This window comes from Nelumbo lutea, chromosome 3 (assembly GCF_056320005.1).
Source record: "Nelumbo lutea isolate HS-2025 chromosome 3, American lotus-T2T, whole genome shotgun sequence".
NCBI classification, from domain to species: Eukaryota; Viridiplantae; Streptophyta; class Magnoliopsida; order Proteales; family Nelumbonaceae; genus Nelumbo; species Nelumbo lutea.
The window spans coordinates 57,908,629-57,928,002 of record NC_142686.1 but is presented as its reverse complement, the minus strand read 5'-3'; the positions used below and the strand labels follow the sequence as shown (position 1 = coordinate 57,928,002).

Sequence of the window (19,374 nt, the reverse complement as noted above, 5' to 3'; positions counted from 1 at the left end):
TTGATAGATTCACCAAATACTGCCATTTTCTCCCTCTGTCCCACCCCTTTACAACCTCCATGGTGACTGAGATTTTTACTAAGGAGTTGACACGACTGCATGGTACCCCTAACTCTATTGTCTCAGACTGTGACCCTATTTTTATGAGTCGTTTCTAGGCAGAACTTTTTCGACTATAGGGAGTGAAACTCTTCAAATCTACCAGCTATCACCCTCAAATAGATGGGCAGATTGAGGTGGTCAACCGGATTTGGAAACCTATCTAAGGTGCTATGCAGGGGATAGGCCACGTCAGTGGCTCAAGTGGCTTCATTGGGCAGAATGGTGGTACAATACCACGTATCATAGTGCAGCAGGAATGACTCCCTTCTGGGCTCTATATGGACGGGACCCACCTCCCCTACTCCCATATGAGAAAGGGTCTATAGCAGTAGCAGCAGTAGAAGACCAACTCCTCCAGCGAGATAGGGTGTTACAATATCTCAAATTCCACCTCCATCAAGCCCAACAATGGATGGCAGACTCCTACAACAAAAGGCATAGGCTTGTCCAGCACCAGATTGGGGAGCAAGTCTTCCTTAAATTACAACCATACAAGCAAGTTTCAGTAGCAGGCCACCGGTGGAACAAACTGAGCCCTAGGTACTTCGACCCATTTCGGATTGTGGAACGCATTGGGTCGGTGGCATACAGGCTTGACCTCCCAGCAACATCAAAATTACACCCTGTATTCCATGTATCCCTATTGAAGAAATGGCCAAAAACAGGAGCAATAACAACAACCACCCTCCCATCATTCTCGGAAGATGGCCAAGTTCAAACTGAGCCCACTCAGATAACAGATTTCAGGTGGATACGCAAAGGGAATCATATCGAACCAGAGGCATTGGTGGTATGGTCAGGTCTCCCAATTGAGGATGCAACTTGGGAACCTTACTTGGATTTACAGAATAGATTCCCACATCTTGACCTTGAGGGCAAGGTCGCTTTCAAGGGAGGAGGGACTGTTGAGACACAAATAAAGGGAATACAAGTGTACAAGAAAAGGCCACGCCAACCTTTAAAGAATGTAACTAACAGCCAACCACTAGAACAAACTAAATAACAAACTAGACAAGTGGACTGGACAAGTGGAGAGGCTGGTATAACAGAATTGTAACAACAGTATATAAATAAGGAAAGGAAGTTAGGAGGGGATTATCGATTCAGGAGGCAGGCTCCCTTGAAAGAGTCCCTGAGTTAGGCAGTCCCTAACAGAGCATTTGCAGATTGGTAGTCTATTTGACCCTACAAACTTCAAGTTGCCTAAGAGAAGAGATAAGTTAATGTGGAGGTGTGCTAGGGCAGCTCTAGTGTGGACAATTTGGGAGGAAAGAAATGTTAAAATCTTCAATGACAAGGAGAGAGATGAGGTTGTGGTTTGGGAGTGTATACTTAATAGGGCTATAAATTAGGTTAAAGCTAGGGCTGTTCATAAGAATGCCCAACCCGACCAAACCAACCAACCCGAACCGATCCAACCTGAGTCAACCGGGTTTTCATCAGCACGGGTCGGTTTCGGGTTGTGCAAATTCTTAAACCGATGGTTTGGGTCGGTTTCGATTTTCACACAAGAAAACCAAAACTGACCCGAACTGACCCGACTTAATTCCTAGTTCAAACATGAAGTTCCAAAGCTCATTAGGCCACTTAGTTTTTGAATGGTTGCAAGAAATTTTGGATTAGTGAATAGTGATTAATGAACAACTTTTGTGATTAACTTTTCATTTAAATTTTATCATAGGAGATTGCTGAAATGATGTTCAGTTTATGACTGTTTTTAAAATTAGCAAGATTTTATCACAGGATGAACTTAGAACCGAAACCGACCCAAACCGACCCAACTCGACTCAAACTGACCAGGTTGGTTTTGCTTAACATTGGGTCGGTTTCGGTTTCTATGTCAGGTAACCCGACCAAGTTGGGTCGGTTGGAAAAACTGCAGTAAACCGACCCAACCCGACTCGTGAACGGCCCTAGTTAAAGCCTCGGACTTGTTTTCACAATTTCCCTTTGATGACTTATGGCAGAACTGGGATCTAGTTAAACAAAGCACTACTGTCAAGGATAAGCTTGTGATAGCTTGGAGGCCCCTTGAAGAAGGTTTTATCAAGTTGAACTTTGATGGATGCATCCTGGGCAACCTAGGGTCCTCTGGTATTGGGGGAGCTTTCATAAATGTAGAAGGTCAAATTATTGCTTTATTCTTTGGTCCCATTGGAGGTGGCAATGTTGTTAATGTGGAAGTCAATGCAAACTTATAGGGATCAAAGCTTGCTATAGAGCTGGGTTTTAACAGATTATTAATTGAAGGTGACTCTAAATTGGTAATCAGGTGACTAAAGGAACTGGAGACATTGGCTTGGTCCTATAGGGGGGCTTTGTGAAGATTCAAGTGGTTAACCACAAACATGGTAGTTATTTTTCAATGGGAAAGGAGATCAACGACTAAGCAAGGGGTGCATAAGAATCAACTATTTTGGGCTCATTTTAATTTGTCTTTTTTGTTTTTGAGTCTGGATCCTGCGCCTCTACTGTGTATCTTTCTTATTGAACCTTTTAATCTTATTAAATTCTTCGTTACTTAAAAAAAAAATTCTTACCATTTTCTAATGATTAAACTCCACTAGATCTTGTTTTCATTGGTGAAAGAAGCACTTTTTGATACATGCATTGTAAAAAAATTATTATGTCAATTAAAAAAACAAAGTGATACTAATATCCAAATTTGACAACCAATCTTGTCCACATATCAGATCTTCAACAACGTTTGGAACAAGGCAACTACGTCTTGTACAATTAATCTACCACCTATAGAGAATGCCGACTATGATGCAACTGTAGAAATTGGAATCATCAATATATCTTATGTCATCTTAGAAAGTATTGGAAGCATTGGACTGTTCACTCTCCACCAATTTAAGATATTGAAGTCTTGATTTCTAGGAAAAAGTGAGTCATCCAAATTTTGATCTAAATCTAATTTTTGGCATTGCCATTGACTATCAAGGCATTCATTTAAACACCAAATATCAAAACATCTGAATGTTTGATCATTTTCCCCACTTCCACTTCCATCTCTAGATGATTTATTATTGGAAACCCTATCTCTAACAGTTGAAGGACTACCACAACCCACACATCCTCCTCTCTTCTTCTCTTATTTTTCTGTTATTTCTCGGGTGAAAACACTTCACATGGAGTGATTGGAAGTCTCATGTATGGCATTTGAAATTTTACAAAAAAGAATATTGTAAACAAAATATTTATGAATAGAACAAATTTGCATGTAAACCTATATATTTGTTGATTCCTGTACTATCTACTCTGTCCATAAGGATGGTAATATTTGATAACTATCTGAGCTTCTCCGTTGGATGCTAGCTTACTTCATAATCTTGTAGTGTGGTGGTACTGCATTGATGCAAGTTACGAAGGATTGTGTGATAAAGAAAGGAAGGGAAAAGAAAAGAAAAGAGGATAAGAGGAGAAGAGGAGAACAAGAAGAGAATGAGAAGTGTTTTTTAAGAGAATGAGGTGTGTTACTGTTCACACCCAGAAACTTGATATTTGAACATAATGAATAAATTACAAAGATGCCCATAACTAGGCTCCTTAATACAAAAACATATAAAAGGAAAAAATGCCCTTACACTCTCAACAATGTTAATGGTTATTTCAATTTTTAACTTTATCATATTATTATTTCTGTAGGCACTCAGATTACGGTCAAGTGAGCTAAAGCTGGAAAGGCAATTGGAGAATTCAAATGCTGAAATCACCTCATACAAGTATTGTTGATGTTTTAGTGTCAGTTTGTGCTTTTTGCTCCTGTATGCCTTTATGTTTACTTGATTATTATTTTCCTGTGAACTGAACTATTACTTAAATGAGAATAGGATCATGGTTTCAAAGTTCATTGAGAAAAACATTTGGTACTGTTTGCATATGTAATCTAGGTTGTCATCATTCCTTCCAAAGAAAATATAACTTTATGTGGAAAAAAAATTATCAGTACCATCTACTGTACCCTCCATTTAGATTTTTTTTTTGTATTTTTTGAGATATATGTTACTGTGTGGTAGATACCCTCCATTTATAATTTTCACCTTTATATGTTCTGTGGTATTAAATACTGCATATCGAAAAATCTAATGTGGTTGTCTATCTTCTTTTGATACTCAATAGGATTTCACTGCCGTTAGAACTGTTAGCTGTTTGAAACCTTAGGAAATTCTTAACCTCTCGTAAAAGCTTCAAAATGCTACACTTCGCCTGTTTCTTTTGAACCTTGGTTGAACGGTTAAGTTCATAACTTACTAGAATTCTTGTCTTCTCAACACTCCTCAACCCCAAAATTTTCCTATCTTGATTAATCATTTTTTGAAGCCATGGCTGCTTACTCCTTTCCATTGAGTTGGATAGCTCTTCACTATTTATCTTGGGTCTTATGGGATAGTAAGGTTTCAGAGATAGTGGATGTAGATTTGTTATAGCTGGTTGAAAGATAGTCATGAGCTGTATTGTTGGGGTATTCTGAGTTGTATTGGGTCTGGATGTTAACATACTCTTTGGATGAAAGATTGGATACAGAAGTTGGGGTATTCTGAGCTGTATTGGGTCTGGATGTTAACATACTCTTTGGATGAAAGATTGGATACAGAAGTTGGGGTATTCCGAGCTGTATTAGTGGGTTCATCCTTCGTAGTATTTCTCTTAATTCCTGATTCTTTTATCTTTTTTGTAGTTAATATCCTGTTGAGTGTTGACATGGCTTGATTTTGGTAAGATTTGTGTAGGCTAGGAATCTTCATTCTTGGTTTTCCATTTACTACTATCCTGTTTTTTTGTGTATTGTGTCTGGAGAAATGAGGATGGTTTGGTCTCTCTTTGGTTGCAGGTGGGATGCACCTCAGAATATATCTAGCTTGTTTGGTCCAAACTTTATGAGGCAGCCTAAAAGAAGAGGAAGAATAATGTGGAGGGAAGCAATATTATAGACCATTTGGGAGGAGAGAAATTACAGAATTTTCAAAGGGAAAAGCAACTCTGTGGAGGAGATTGTGGATAATATTAAGAGAAGGGTTGCACATTGGTTATAAACAATGGAGACATTCAAGGACTCCTCGATTGATGATGTAGTGAGAGGGTGGGGTGAAGTGGCAAATTCCTCTAAAGAAAAGGATAAGGCTATAATGGAGTGGAAGCCACTGGCATAATCAGAAAGTGAAGTTAAATTTTGATGGAAGTTCCTTTGATAACCCAAGTCCAGAAGGAGTTGGGGGGAGTTTTTAGGGATGCAAATCGCGTAATCAAGGCAATGTATTTAGGCCCTATAGGAGTGGAAGACTTTGTTGAAGCTGAAGTCATGGCACTACTGCAAGAATTCAGAATAACTAATCAAATAAGATTCAACAACTAGAAGTGGAGGGAGACTCAAAACTAGTCATCTCTAGCAATCCAGGAACATGGATTTCATAGGAAAACATTAAGGGAGATTGATATGTTGGCTAAGGACATGGAAGATACGTTTAAATAGGTTAAAAAATGGCAAATGGAATGACAGATTCTTTGCCCAAGCAAGGGTTTAGTAGGGAACTTTTTCTTTTTTTGGCCTGAATAGTAACGGGGATGTAATATAGTCCCAAAAGGGAGGCTAGGGACATCCCTAGCTTTATTGTAGTTTTCTTCTTCTAATTTAATGAAGTTTCCTATTGCTTATGAAAAAAGATTCCATTGTTGATTCAAAACAATAAAGAAATTTAGTGGCATACTTCGGTCTTGCAATAAAATGGAGATTCAGTGAGTGGAGTTATTTAGAGGTAACCTATATTTTTATTAATATGGCAAAAGAGGTGTACATGAGAGGATGTACTTCGATGAAGAAAATGTGTACTTACAGCCTTCATCCAAAACCAAAAGACTAGTAGGTTGAGCTTCTTTCCCTTCCAGAACAGATCATTCTTCATTACTTCCTCTCTGGTTAATTAACTGGCCAAGGATTTTGTGGATCAGTAAACCCAAAACATTGAGCGGTTCAGCCTGGGATTCATAGAGCATGCTCCTCTGATTGAATGGCTTAACCTCTAAAAACTGCTAGATCCATCTCTTTTCCAATCTAATTTTGAGTTGTAGGGTCTTGGCATATTAGGTCTTCTGGTAGCTGTTGCTTTTTCTTCATATCTACCTATCTTTTTAGTTTTGTTCTTTAACAAAATTTCTTGTTATCAATAAAAGTTGAGCTGAAGCTGGTTAAAGAAAAAGGAGGAAGTAAAGTGTCTGTTATTTATTTTTTTGATCAACACGTGTCTGTTATTTATCTATAAAAAAGCAAATGTTGTTTACTGAAAAAAATCGACACTTGAATTTCTCAAACAACGTTTTAAACTCAAATGGATTTCATGCTGAATTCCTAAGGTGGGCCCTGGTTGGGCTCCTAGGCCTGCAAGTCAGTTGGGTCACAAATGCTCATTTCATATTTTAACTTGGCTGAAAGGGTTTGTAATCGAACTATGTTCTGATATGAATTCAGCAAGAGAAAAGAATAGAGGAGAAGAGAAGAGAAACAAAAGAGAATGAAAAAAGGGTGCAGTTAGTTGCAGTCCTGTTGCCCCATTGCTTTTATTTATATTTAGCAAATAAAACATCAAAATACAGTGACACTAATACCCCTGCTGCCTATATAAGAAAAAGAAAAATAACAACAAACAAACAAATAACATAAACATAAGGAGGGACCACAAAAATCTACTTTACTATGTCTCTACAATCCCCCTCAAGTTGGGAATAGATATTGGTCATTCCTAACTTGCATAAATCTGTCTCCAACTTGACTTTTATAACTGCTTTGGTGAAGAGATCAACAAACTGCATATCAAAGGCAACATAGGGAAGACACTTTTTGAGAAGAAACTCTCTCTTTGATAAAATGTTGGTCAACTTTGATATGTTTTGTTCTATCATGCTGTATTGGATTATTAGGCAATATTAACGGTGGCCTGGTTATCACAATACAACATCAAGGGCCTTTCATGTTCAATGTCAAACTCCTCAAGTAGGGATCTCAACTATAACACTTCAGCTGCACCATTATTCATGAATTTATACTCTGCCTTGACACTGGAATGGGCAACAACATTCTATTTTTTATTCCTTGAAGCAAGATTTCTTCCAACAAAGGCACAATACCCTAAGGTAGATCTTCTATCACTTGGCTCAATCAACATCTATGTATACCTCTATTTTCATATAATCATTATTTTTGAAGAGTATGCTTTGGCCTGGATATTTCTTCAAGTAGGCAAGGATCCTTTCAACTGTAAGTAGATGGGTTGTTCTGGGAGAACACATATACTAACTAACAACATTGATAACATAAGAATTGTCAGGTTGTGTGAAACAAAGATAAAGAAGTTTCCCAACCAACGATTAAAAGATAGTTTGTCTCAAGAGGCTCACCACCTTTTGTAGATATCTTATAATTTTGCTCAATAGGTGTGTCGGTAGGCTTAGCTCTTAACTTTTCAGTTTCATCCAATAGATCAAGGACATATTTCCTTTGGGGGATAAAAGTGCCATGTCTAGACCTAGTGTAAATCATTCAGGTCTTTCATTTCAAACTCCTTGTTAAGTAGTACTGAATTCAGTAATGTCACTACCTGTCACCACAATATCATCAACATACATAGCAAGAAGAGTCAAGGAAGAAGCTTCTTTCTTGGTAAAAAGGGTGTGTGATCTAATTGGGTTTGTAGATAGCCAAACTTCTCTAAGGCAAGTCTAAATCTATTAATCCATGCCCTTGGAGATTGCTTTGGACCATATGATGTTAGATAATGTATATGCCCTCAGTTCCAACTAATGTATTATACATAATTTATTATTAATAACCATTTATTTCATGTGTGATTTGGGTCGTTTTCCTAAATTGCACTTGGTTCATAATGGTGTTATGTACGAGACCATATAATTAATTTAATATGGGTTTAAATCTTTACAACTATTGGATACACTTGGAGAAGTCTATCCTAACAAGGTTGTCATTCTCACACTGCCCAAGTTTGTGGAGCAGTGGGTCTTAGCTGGGTTGTGACCTAAGGTGTGAGGGTGAGTATTTACAAGAAACATTGAATTGGACCAAACCTAGCATGTTCCTGGACTTTATGATAGGTGGAACAACTAGGTGTTGCTCTTAACCCCTAGACTTGATATTGATATCAAATTGAGTATTAGACTTGTCTGTCTTTGATATGCTAACCGGTGAAATCCTTTTGGGTATGTTGGGGCATTCAAGGATGGAATGTCAACTGATGATCACATGATAGGATATGCTACTATGTCAGGACATAGAGAATACTTTGTACAACTTCCTCCTTCGATTCCTGAATCTATCAATAGTAGGATTATCTGAATCCTCAACGAAGGATCTAAGTGGTTTTGGAAGTTGGACAATATGTCATAAGGACAAAGAGGGAAAAAATCCTTCCCTTAATGTGGTGTCAAGTATTTCTAGTAGAGATATTAATTGCAAGTGATTATTTGGCTCGCATTGACTTGATTATCCTACTAATGGGCTGAATCAATGGACCCCATTCGACCAGCCCCTTTATTAACTCTTTCTAGCGCTCTTCCAAATTGGTTTTGGGTAAAAAATCTTGCCCAAAATTGTGATAAAGGTCGGACCCTTGATGCTGTAACTTCTGGAGAAAGAATCTAAGAATGTAAGTTTAAGGTTGCACCATCTTCAACTTGTTGCAGTGATTTGAGGAAGATTTGGCTTGGGTGTGAATACCACATCGAATTTTGCACTTAAGGACTTCAAAATCAGGTAATTCATTGAATATTGACCCAAAAGATCTTCATGGCCCAAAATCCAACCGATCCAAGAGGAGAAAACCTAGAATGTTATCCCATGCGATTTCAGCACTAGGTTTCAATAAAAATTCGATTTTTACTACTCTAGTGACTGGAATTTTTGCATAACATGATCATTGGATGATCATCCTTCATGCGAAGCCTTCTTCAGTTGACAAAACTTTCTTTCTTGCATTTGTATCATAAAAACTAGGGGGTAATTCCATATATACCTCCTCGGCTCCTCTTGTAGATTACCATTGAGGAAGGAATTCTTAACATCTATTTGGAACAATGACAATGAGAAATCGCAGCAAGGAACAACAATACTTTAATGGTGTTCATCTTGGCGACTGGTGCAAAGGTTTCTAAGTAATCAATATTACAAGTCTATGTGTATCCCTTTGCAACTAGTTGGGCCTTATATCTTTCACTTGAGCTTTTTGCATTGTATTTCATTGTAAATACCCATCTACACCCAATGGGTTTCTTCCCTTCAAGTTGATCTACCGATTCCCATGTATTATTTTTAATTAGAGCATCCATCTCCTCCTTTATTACATCCTTCTGATTAAACAACAAGGCTTCCTGCACTATTCTAGGAATAGATATAATAGCAATAAATGCCAAAAAGGATTTATAGGATGGTGAAAGATGGTCATAAGAAAGAAATTGGGAGATGCAATGGGTAGTAGATGAGGTATAATGACACTTATCTTTGCAAACTGCAATAGGGAGGTCAAGATCATTTGAGAGAGGCTAAGGTTCAGTAGTGGTAGGTATATCATTTGTGATTTTGTGGTAGTAATAGGTAAAGGGGCTATAGTACATGGATCTAGCGACATAGTGGAGACTAGAATTGGCTTGGACTACTCATGACGAAATCAACTTGCCTCCATTGCTTGTGAAACACCCTTAATTCTTTACACTTCAAGCAATTCTCTTTACCACAAAACCACTCAGTGACTGGAATAGGTAACAAGAATTCTAGAGTATAAATACCCTTTTCACCACTCTCCCCTTGAGAAGAAACCCTAGGATAATAGGGAACATCCTCAAAGAAAGTAACATTCATAACACAAAATGATTCACAGAGACAAGATCATAGAAGTAATACCCCTTTTGATTTTGTGCATACTCGAGAAAAGTACACTTGATAGCCTTAGGATCAAATTTAGAATGATGAGGTCCAAGGATTTAAACAAAGAAAGTGCACCCAATGGTCTTAAGGGGAACAATGAACAATTCTTTATTTGAATATAATATGTTAAAAGGAGCTTTCATATCTAAAATCCATGAAGGAACCTTGTTGATGAAATACACAGTTATGTGGATGGTAACCCCCCCCCCCCCCCGAAAAAAAAAAAAGTATAGGAATATTAAAATTTAGTATGATGCTTCTAGCAACTTCCAAGATGTGTCTATTTTTTCTCTTAACTACATTCTACTGAGGTATATGGGAACAGGTACTCTAATGGGTAACCCCGTACTCAATCAGGACCCGGGATAGGAGGGGAGCAAATAACTGATTCATGCACCACCTTGAAAGTCCGCTCACATTCCACTCCTGATCCAGCTAGGGGGCACTACTGAAGATAGGAGGAATTCTCTGCTTCTCTAACTCTCCCGCGGACAAGAGATCAGATTCCCCTTCCATAGGTATCAGTTACCAGTGACAGGAGCGATGAAGGCCTTCTAATCGGTGCTTGGATGAGAATCAGTTCAATCTTTTCCTCTTAATATGAAGCTAAGGGTTTAAAAAAAATACTCCTTGGCATTATTAGGAGAAATGAGAATAGTCATCAACAAACAATGGGAAATATTTGTTCCCCTCCCCCCATAGAAGTAATATGATATAATCCCCAAACATTGGTATGCACAATTTTAAAAGGAACAATGCTTTTTTTTTACTTGATGAATAATTTGACCCACAATGCTTTGTAAGTTCACATCTTTTACACTTTAAACTAAACACTTAGACTGACTTAAACAAAGTAGGAAAAAGACTCCTTAAAGAGTCAAATGGTGAATGACCAACTTCTTTATGCCTCTCAAATGGATGCTCCAGGAAGTAGGTTCCATTTGTCTCACGGTTAGTCCCAATCACCTTCCTTGTCACTAGATCTTGAAAGAGACAATGATCAGGGCAAAAGGTTTCTAGGCAATTTTGTTTTTAGTAATAGTACTAACTGAAAGCAGATTAATGCCAAGCTTAGGACATGTAGGACTGAAGACAAGGAAATGGTATCAAACACTCTAATATCTCCATTGCCAGAAATAAGGACAAGAGAGCCATCAACAATAGTACTTTGGCTCTATTATAAGATAATAAGAGGTAAACAAAGAAGACAAGCTAGTCATATGATCAAAGGAACCCAAAAATACAATCCAAAAAAGACTAGTGTTACCTAGGGTTGAAGCATGATGGGTATTATCCCTTGTACCTGTGTGAGCAAAAGTTGAAGTGGGGGATAGTAGGTATAGTATCTAGTGGCTGAGATGATCCAGAGATGCCAACCTCACTTTTCAACTAAGTTAAGGAAGCTTTGACTGCAACTAGAGCATCTAGTGATGTGGATCTTGTGCTAAAGGAAGGTGGACCATTAGTAGCAATGGCTGCATTGACACTCCCCTTTTATTCTTAATTTTTGCCAGAATAAGATGGAGATGAAGCTTCCAACAAGTGTCCCTAGTGTGCTTTGGATTCTTACAATAATCATAAAATATCTCCCTCTTGTCTTCTTTCATATCCTTCTCCTTATCACCACCATGCTTCAGCTTTACAACTGCTAAAGTTGATTCCATAGGTGGATTTTCTAACATAATCTACCTCTTACTTTCTTCACTATATACTAGTGAATAAGCCTGAGATAAAGTGATACTGTCTCTAGTAAGCTGTTGTTGCCTCACATTATCATAATTTCAATTCAGGTCAACAAGAAATTCAAACACTCTATTTGTATCAACCAACTTCCTATATGTTGTTGCATCCTTCTAGTTTTCCAATTCAATTTCTCCAAGTGATCAATTACATACTATAAAGATTTCAAATTAGAGAAGTAAATTGACATAGGTTTCTCCTTCTATTTAAAGATTGCTTACTTCACTCTTCAACTCATAGACTCTAGTAGCATTTAGAGGCTGAGAATAAGTCTTTTTCATGTTTTCCCAATTCTTCTTAGTTGTTTTCACCCACAAATAATTTTGACTAATGTGAGGCTGTGAGGCTGCATAGAGTTGCACACCCAAGTTATCACCAAATAGTTTTCTTGAACTCATTTGGCATGAGATGGATCTTCGTTGGCTGGTTTCTTTGTATCCCCAGTCACATACCCTAGATATATACACCTCCAATGGCCATCATGGCTCATTGTGCCCATTCCAAGCAGTTTTTCCATCAAACTTAACAATAGTGATATAAAATGAGTTATTCGTCATACTTCCAGTCCCTACAAGTCCTCCTTGAGCCTCCAATTCATTCCCAGCTGTCTCCATGACAAATTCACCACAAAAAAACAAAAGAACACCACAACTTCAAGAAGAGAAACCCAATTTAAGTTTCCAAAGGGCTGGAAAGGTTTGCACAACCACAAAACAAATAACAGTCCTCAAAGTTCTCCAAAAAAAGGAAACAATGGTGATTAACAGCCGAAGTAATGGGCCGGAAATCAAAAAACTGATTGAAGAATTAGGGGGAAACCCTAGAACCAATCCTGTAGAAAAACAATTCTATCACTGCTCCTTCCAGAAGGATCCAAACACCTACTGACTGTTGATCTCAATAAGAATGATAAAATCAACACAAAATCTCTGAGTGTTGGTTCCAATCTCAGGTTTAAACCCTAAACCTTGAACTTACCTGGTTTCTCTGGTTCTTCCTTCTCACTAGGCAATCTCAAAGGTCACACAACACCTTGGGAAGTAATCGAACTCTCCAATAACATCCAAGAATCAGATAACATATGCTGAAGCTCCAGCCCTAGGAAATTCTCATGCAGCCGGCTGCATGAAGTCCACAAGAGAACCCTAATCAACCCTAGGCCTGCTCTCATACCAGCTTGTCTGATAGGGTTTGTAATCAAACTATGTTCTGATGTGAATTCAGCAAGAAAAAAAATAATAAAATAAGAGAACAGAAGAGAAGAGAAGAGAAGAAGAGAGAAAAGAGAGAATGAGAAAAGGGGTGCAGTTAGTTGTGGTCCTGCCACCGGCATTATTTCTATTTATATGTTCGCAAATAAAGCATCAATAAAATGACACTTATACCTCTGCCACCTATATAAGAAAAAGAAACAATAACAGCAAACAAACAAAGAACATAAACATAAGGAGGGACCACACAAATCTATTGTACCGGTTCTCTACATTTGATATTATCATTATAAAACTTTCATGTAATTTTATATGTTTTTATACTTTTCTCAAGTATATAAAAGGGCTGTTTTAGAGATTTGAACATTAGCCACTCCAATCTCCATTGAAAATGGTAAACACATTCGACCAGGCCATACATGAAGTCATGGTATCCATGTGTGACAACACAAATATTAGTTGCTTCATAGCATATATGCAATCAGGGTGGAGGCCTTACTGGGACCTTCATGTATCTGGCCCATCCTGGCTCAGGCGTGACCTGGCCTGTAGCTGGCTTGGCCCATGTCTGACCTTGGTACAAAAAACCTGAGCCATAACTCAGGCTGGGCTCCCTGTTGCCACCCCTATTTCACCTCTTGCAAAATTGTGCTCACGATGTTTCAAGCATTAGATTTGGTTGTCTTTCCTGCTGTCATATGTCTTATTTTATTTTTTTCTTTTCCTTGTGGTCCTTCTAGTATTTTTTTTATCAGTGACAGAAAACTTTCATTAATTAAGAGAAAATATTTAAATGCAAAGGTGGGAGGAGGTAAACTCTCTTAACTCTTCCCCAAAAGGAAAATTACAGTGTAGCCCAAAACAAATGACTTTTTCCCACCCCCTATTTAGCCAGTGCATCTACAAATGAATTGGCACATCTTTTAACCCACTGGATATGCACTTCCATTCCTTGAGTTAACCACTTGAATTGCCTTCATTCATTAATGTATGTCCATAACACATCATTTGTCCTCTTTATCCAGTCAATTACCACTTGTGAATCTCCTTCAATAATCAACCTGTTTATATTTAGTTCCTTAGCCCTTTTCATCCCCTCCAACAAAGCCAGAATTTCTGCTCTCAGTGAATCCCCAAATTCAATTGGTCCTGGGAAAAGAGCTATTACTGAACCTGCCTCCAATCTGAAAACACCACCAACCCCCGATGGCCCTGGATCTTGGCCCTTCTAGTATTTGTGTTTCAATTTTTTAAAATGTATCATCATCTTTTCTTTGGAATGGTTGAAGCTGCAATACTGCATGATGCTAGAATTTTTACAAGAATCCTTGTTTCTGATACTCTACAGAAAGAAAGTGTCTAGTCTTGACAAAGAGCGTGAGGAACTGCAGTCTACAATTGATGCCCTGGAAGAAGGTAAGAATTAATGTAGCGATTGGTCACTGCCATGCATGTCCATTTATTTATTTTTTTGATCAGTAAGGAAATCTTATTAATTGTATTAAATTGTGAAAACAAGTAATTACAGCAGATTGGGTATCCAGCTACCCAGAGATACAGTAGACATTAGTTCAATGCCCCAAAACAGAAGAGTTACAGTAATGCCCAAAACAACTACTGCCAATTATAAACCCCCTGTTTTGCTAATATACGAGCCACATCCCATTTGCAGTCCTTACCAAATTAAAAGTAGTATTCAAATCCTTTGACAAGCTTTCTATTTCCCCAAGGGCATGCCTATAAATCCAAGGCACATTGTGCCTACTTGTGGTCCAGGAGACAACCAGTTTTGAGTCTCCTGCTTCTGAGTGCTTGAAGCTAGATTGCTTAGAAAATCTTAAGCCTTGCAATAAAGCCATCAGTTTAGCCTTCAGTCAGTCTCCAAATCATATAGGTCCTGAATATTTAGCAACCATTCTGGATGTCCATTTATTTTGAAAAATATTGCCTTGTGTATTAAAATGATTTCTTCAATCATTGTCAAACTGCTTTCTAGTGTTAAAAATATGGGAAGCTTCTGAAGGTCTGATATATTCTTATTAAAATAAAGAGGTGCTTATATTATTTTTGTGTTTGTTAAAGTGTCCATGAAATAATTGGAAGTGTGTCAGTAGGCAGAGCATCTACATGCAGTACATTTAGTTACTATATAGTATAGACTAGAGAGCATGCTTGGTTTACTGTTATTTGCTTTTCTTTTTTACTTGCAATACACAGAGAAAAAACTATTGCAGTCTAAGCTACGTAAAGCAACTGGAAGTGGAAAATTTATTGATATCAGCAAGGTACCTTCTGTTAAGAAAGATGTATCAACCTCTACAGAGGATTTAGGTATGTTATTAGTTTTCTCTATGAATTCTTTATCGTTTTAGTTCATTTCAGCATAAAATTGTCTTTCGCAAAAAAAAAAAAAGGTATTTGATCAGTTAACTTTCAAACCTTGGCCTGTATGTGGTTAAAAACGTTTTGTTGATTTGCCCAACATTATTACTTGGCTGAATTGATATTTTAGGGTTACTACATGAAGCAAACTCAATGTCCCTTGAGGTGATGGTATTATAAAGCATGCTAAGTGTGATAGAACAAGAATTGGAAGAAATTGATGTCTTTCAATTGAGAAAATAGTACATATATATACAGCCTTGTAGATACTAAAAAGGAAGAAAATCATACAGCCTTGCAGATACAAAAAAGGAAGAAAATCATACAGCCTTGTAGATACTAAAATAGGAAGCAAATCAAAGAAAGAATAATTCCTATAATCAAGCTATTCCTAATTGGGCTAATACTACATATTTACAGTCTATAATTTCGTAACACTCCCCCTCAAGATGGAGCATAGATGTCAATCATGCCCAACTTGTTACAAATATAAGAAATCCGAGCTCCATTAAGAGCTTTTGTAAAGATATCTCCTAACTGTTCTCCAGTCTTCACATATGCTGTAGAGATCAAGTTTTGTTGAATTTTCTCACGAACGAAATGACAGTCTATCTCAATATGTTTAGTTCGTTCATGAAAAACTGGATTCGAAGCAATATGAATCGTAGCTTGATTATCGCACCATAGCTTCGCTGGAATTGAGACTTTAAGACCGACCTCAGTTAAGAGTTGAGAAATCCACATAACCTCACACGAAGCTTGTGCCATTGCTCTATACTCAGATTCTGCACTAGATCGTGACACCACATTTTTCTTCTTACTCTTCCATGAAACCAGAGTTTAAGACCGACCGAAATGACAGTCTATCTCAATATGTTTAGTTCGTTCATGAAAAATTGGATTCGAAGCAATATGAATCGTAGCTTGATTATCGCACCATAGCTTCGCTGGAATTGAGACTTTAAGACCGACCTCAGTTAAGAGTTGAGAAATCCACATAACCTCACACAAAGCTTGTGCCATTGCTCTATACTCAGATTCTGCATTAGATCGTGACACCACATTTTTCTTCTTACTCTTCCATGAAACCAGATTACCACCAACAAAAACACAATAGCCACTAGTGGACCTTCGATCAATCTTGGAACTTGCCCAGTCCGCATCAGAAAAACACTCAATATTATTGTGACCATGATTTCGATACAGTATCCCTCGTCCAAGAGCTCCTTTCAAGTAACACAAGATTTGTTCTAAGGCTGCCCAATGATGCACTGTAGGAGAGGACATATGACTTACAATACTAATTGAGTAAGCAATGTCAGGATGAGTCACTGTGAGATAGTTCAACTTTCCAACTAATCTTCTATATCGTTCAGGATCATCAAAAGCATCTCCATCCTTTGTGAATTGCTGGTTAGGAAGCATTGGAGTACTGCATGGTTTGACTCCCAGTTTCCCAGTTTCTGTTAACAGGTCCAAAACATACTTCCTCTGAGATAGGAAAATGCCTCTTTTACTCCTTGCCACCTCAATCCCCAAGAAGTATTTTAGGTGCCCCAAATCTTTAGTTTTGAACTGGCTCTGCAAGAAGGATTTCAAGGATGAGATTCCCTTCGTGTCATTCTTAGTGATAACAATATCGTCTATATATACAACAAGTAGAATGATGCCAAATGTGGACTGCTTATAGAAAGCAGTATGGTCATATTTGCACTTCCTCATCCCAAACCTCTCTACTGCCTGACTGAATTTTCCAAACCAAGCTCGAGGACTCTATTTTAGTCCATACAACGATTTTCGAAGACGACAAACTTTCCCAGACTCCCCCTAAGCAACAAACCCAGGTGGTTGCTCCATATAAAGCTCCTCCTGAAGAACTCCATGCAGGAAAGCATTTTTAATATCAAGCTGGTAAAGTGGCCAATCATATGTAGCTGCTAGAGAAATAAACAATCGAACTGAAGTCAATTTTTCCACAGGGGAGAAAGTATCAAAATAGTCCACTCCATATGTCTGTGCATAGCCTTTGGCCACCAGGCGAGTCACAGATCCATCAGAATTAAATTTGACTGCAAAGACCCATTTGCATCCAACCGCTTTTTTACCAGCAGGTAAATCAGCCAGATTGCAAGTACCATTCTCAAACAAGGCATTCATTTCCTCAAGCATGGCATCACGCCACCCAGGATGGGATAAAGCTTGGTGAACAGTTTTGGGAATCCCTACAGAATCAAGAGAGGCAACAAATGAACAAGAAGTAGAGGACAAACGATCATAGGTAACATAAGAGGAAATTGGATAAGTACACTGACGTTTACCTTTTCGAAGAGCAATAGGTAGATCAATATCACTGGGCATTGGATCCGATGACGAAGAAGAGACCGATGCCAGACTTGTCATAGGAGGATTAGGTCGTCGAGAATAGACTTGAGTAATAGGTAGTTTTGGTTGAGAAGGTGGTGGTGGGAGTATTGGAACAACACTAGCATCTGGACCGGTGATATGATACACTAGTAGATCATCATCCTCTTGTGGACACACAGGTGTAGACGGAGCAGTAAAGAAAGGAAGATGTTCATGGAATGTAACATCAACTGACACAAGATACCTGTTCAAGAGAGGAGAAAAACACCTATACCCTTTTTGGAGATGAGAGTATCCTAGGAAGACACATTTTAATGACTTGGGGTCCAATTTGGAAATCTGCAAACGAACATCATGAACAAAACAAGAACATCCAAAGATATGAGGTTCAACAGGAAACACGGATTTATTAGGAAATAGAATCTTATAAGGGATCTGATCATTTAGAACAGTGGAAGGCATGCGATTAATCAAAAAACATGTTGTAGAAACAACATCAGCCCAAAACTGTTTAGGAACATGTGTTTGAAATAAAAGAGCCCTAGCAGTTTCAAGAAGATGTCTATTTTTTCTCTCAGCCACTCCATTTTGAGACGTAGTATCAATACAAGATGATTGATGGAGAATTCCATTTTGAGCCATGTAAGTCTGGAAGGAATCAGAGAAATATTCTTTGGCATTATCACTTCGTAATGTTTGTACAGACACATCAAACTGGGTTTTTATTTCAGCACAAAAGGTTTTAAAATGTGAAAGCAACTCAGAACGAGATTTCATTAAATAAAGCCAAGTCATACGAGAAAAATCATCCACAAAGGTAACAAAATATCGAAATCCAGTTTTAGACATAATAGGACAAGGTCCCCAAACATCTGAATGTACTAACTCAAAAGCATGACTAGCCCTTTTATTAACTCGAGAAACAGACGATAGACGATGGCGTTTTGCAAACTGACAAGACTCACAATCTAAAGAAGATACATCATGAAACTGAAGAGATAACTTCTTTAACAAAGGTAAAGATGGATGCCCCAACTGACAATGAGCTTCAAAAGGAGATAAAGTACTAGAACAGGCAACGGTCTGAGGTTCTTGGGTATCCAAAATGTACAGACCTCCTGATTCTCGTCCTTTACCAATAATCCTCTTCGTCATAAGATCCTGAAACAGACAATGATTAGGAAAGAATGAGATGAAGCAGTTAAGAGTATGAGTGAGTTTGCTAACAGATACCAAATTAAAAGAAAATTTTGGTAAATTCAATACAGATGACAAAGAAAGTGTTGGTGTGGGATTGATAGTGCCAGAACCAAGGACAGAAGAAATAGAACCATCTGCTAAGGTGACCGAAGAAGGAAAAGTGTGTGATTGGAAAGTGGAAAAGAGACTAGGATTACTTGTCATATATGATCTGTTGCACCAGAATCAATGACCCACTGAGAGAAAGAAGAAAGAAGACATGTATTGGTTTTACCTGACTCAGCAAGGACAGTGATCGACTGAGAGGAGTTCTTTAATGCCTCTTGATACTGGGTAAATTTCACATACTCATCTGCAGAAATTGTAATGGTCTGATTTGACGATAGACGAGGAGCATCACTCGTAGTTACAACATGAGCTGACTGAGACCTAGAAGACTTCTGG

The 19,374-nt window shown here is 38.0% G+C and overlaps 1 protein-coding gene across 2 annotated transcripts in view; it reads left to right on the top strand.

Moving 5' to 3' along the window:
• The window catches only part of LOC148865149 (uncharacterized), a 95,090-nt gene that overhangs the window by 15,981 nt on the left and 59,735 nt on the right, over positions 1 to 19,374 (top strand). For both annotated transcript variants that reach the window (XM_088979907.1, XM_088979908.1), the window contains 3 exons: positions 3,754 to 3,830; positions 14,333 to 14,400; positions 15,202 to 15,315. In XM_088979907.1, the coding sequence (XP_088836033.1) occupies positions 3,754 to 3,830; positions 14,333 to 14,400; positions 15,202 to 15,315 (259 nt within the window). The remainder of the gene's footprint in view (positions 1 to 3,753; positions 3,831 to 14,332; positions 14,401 to 15,201; positions 15,316 to 19,374) is intronic.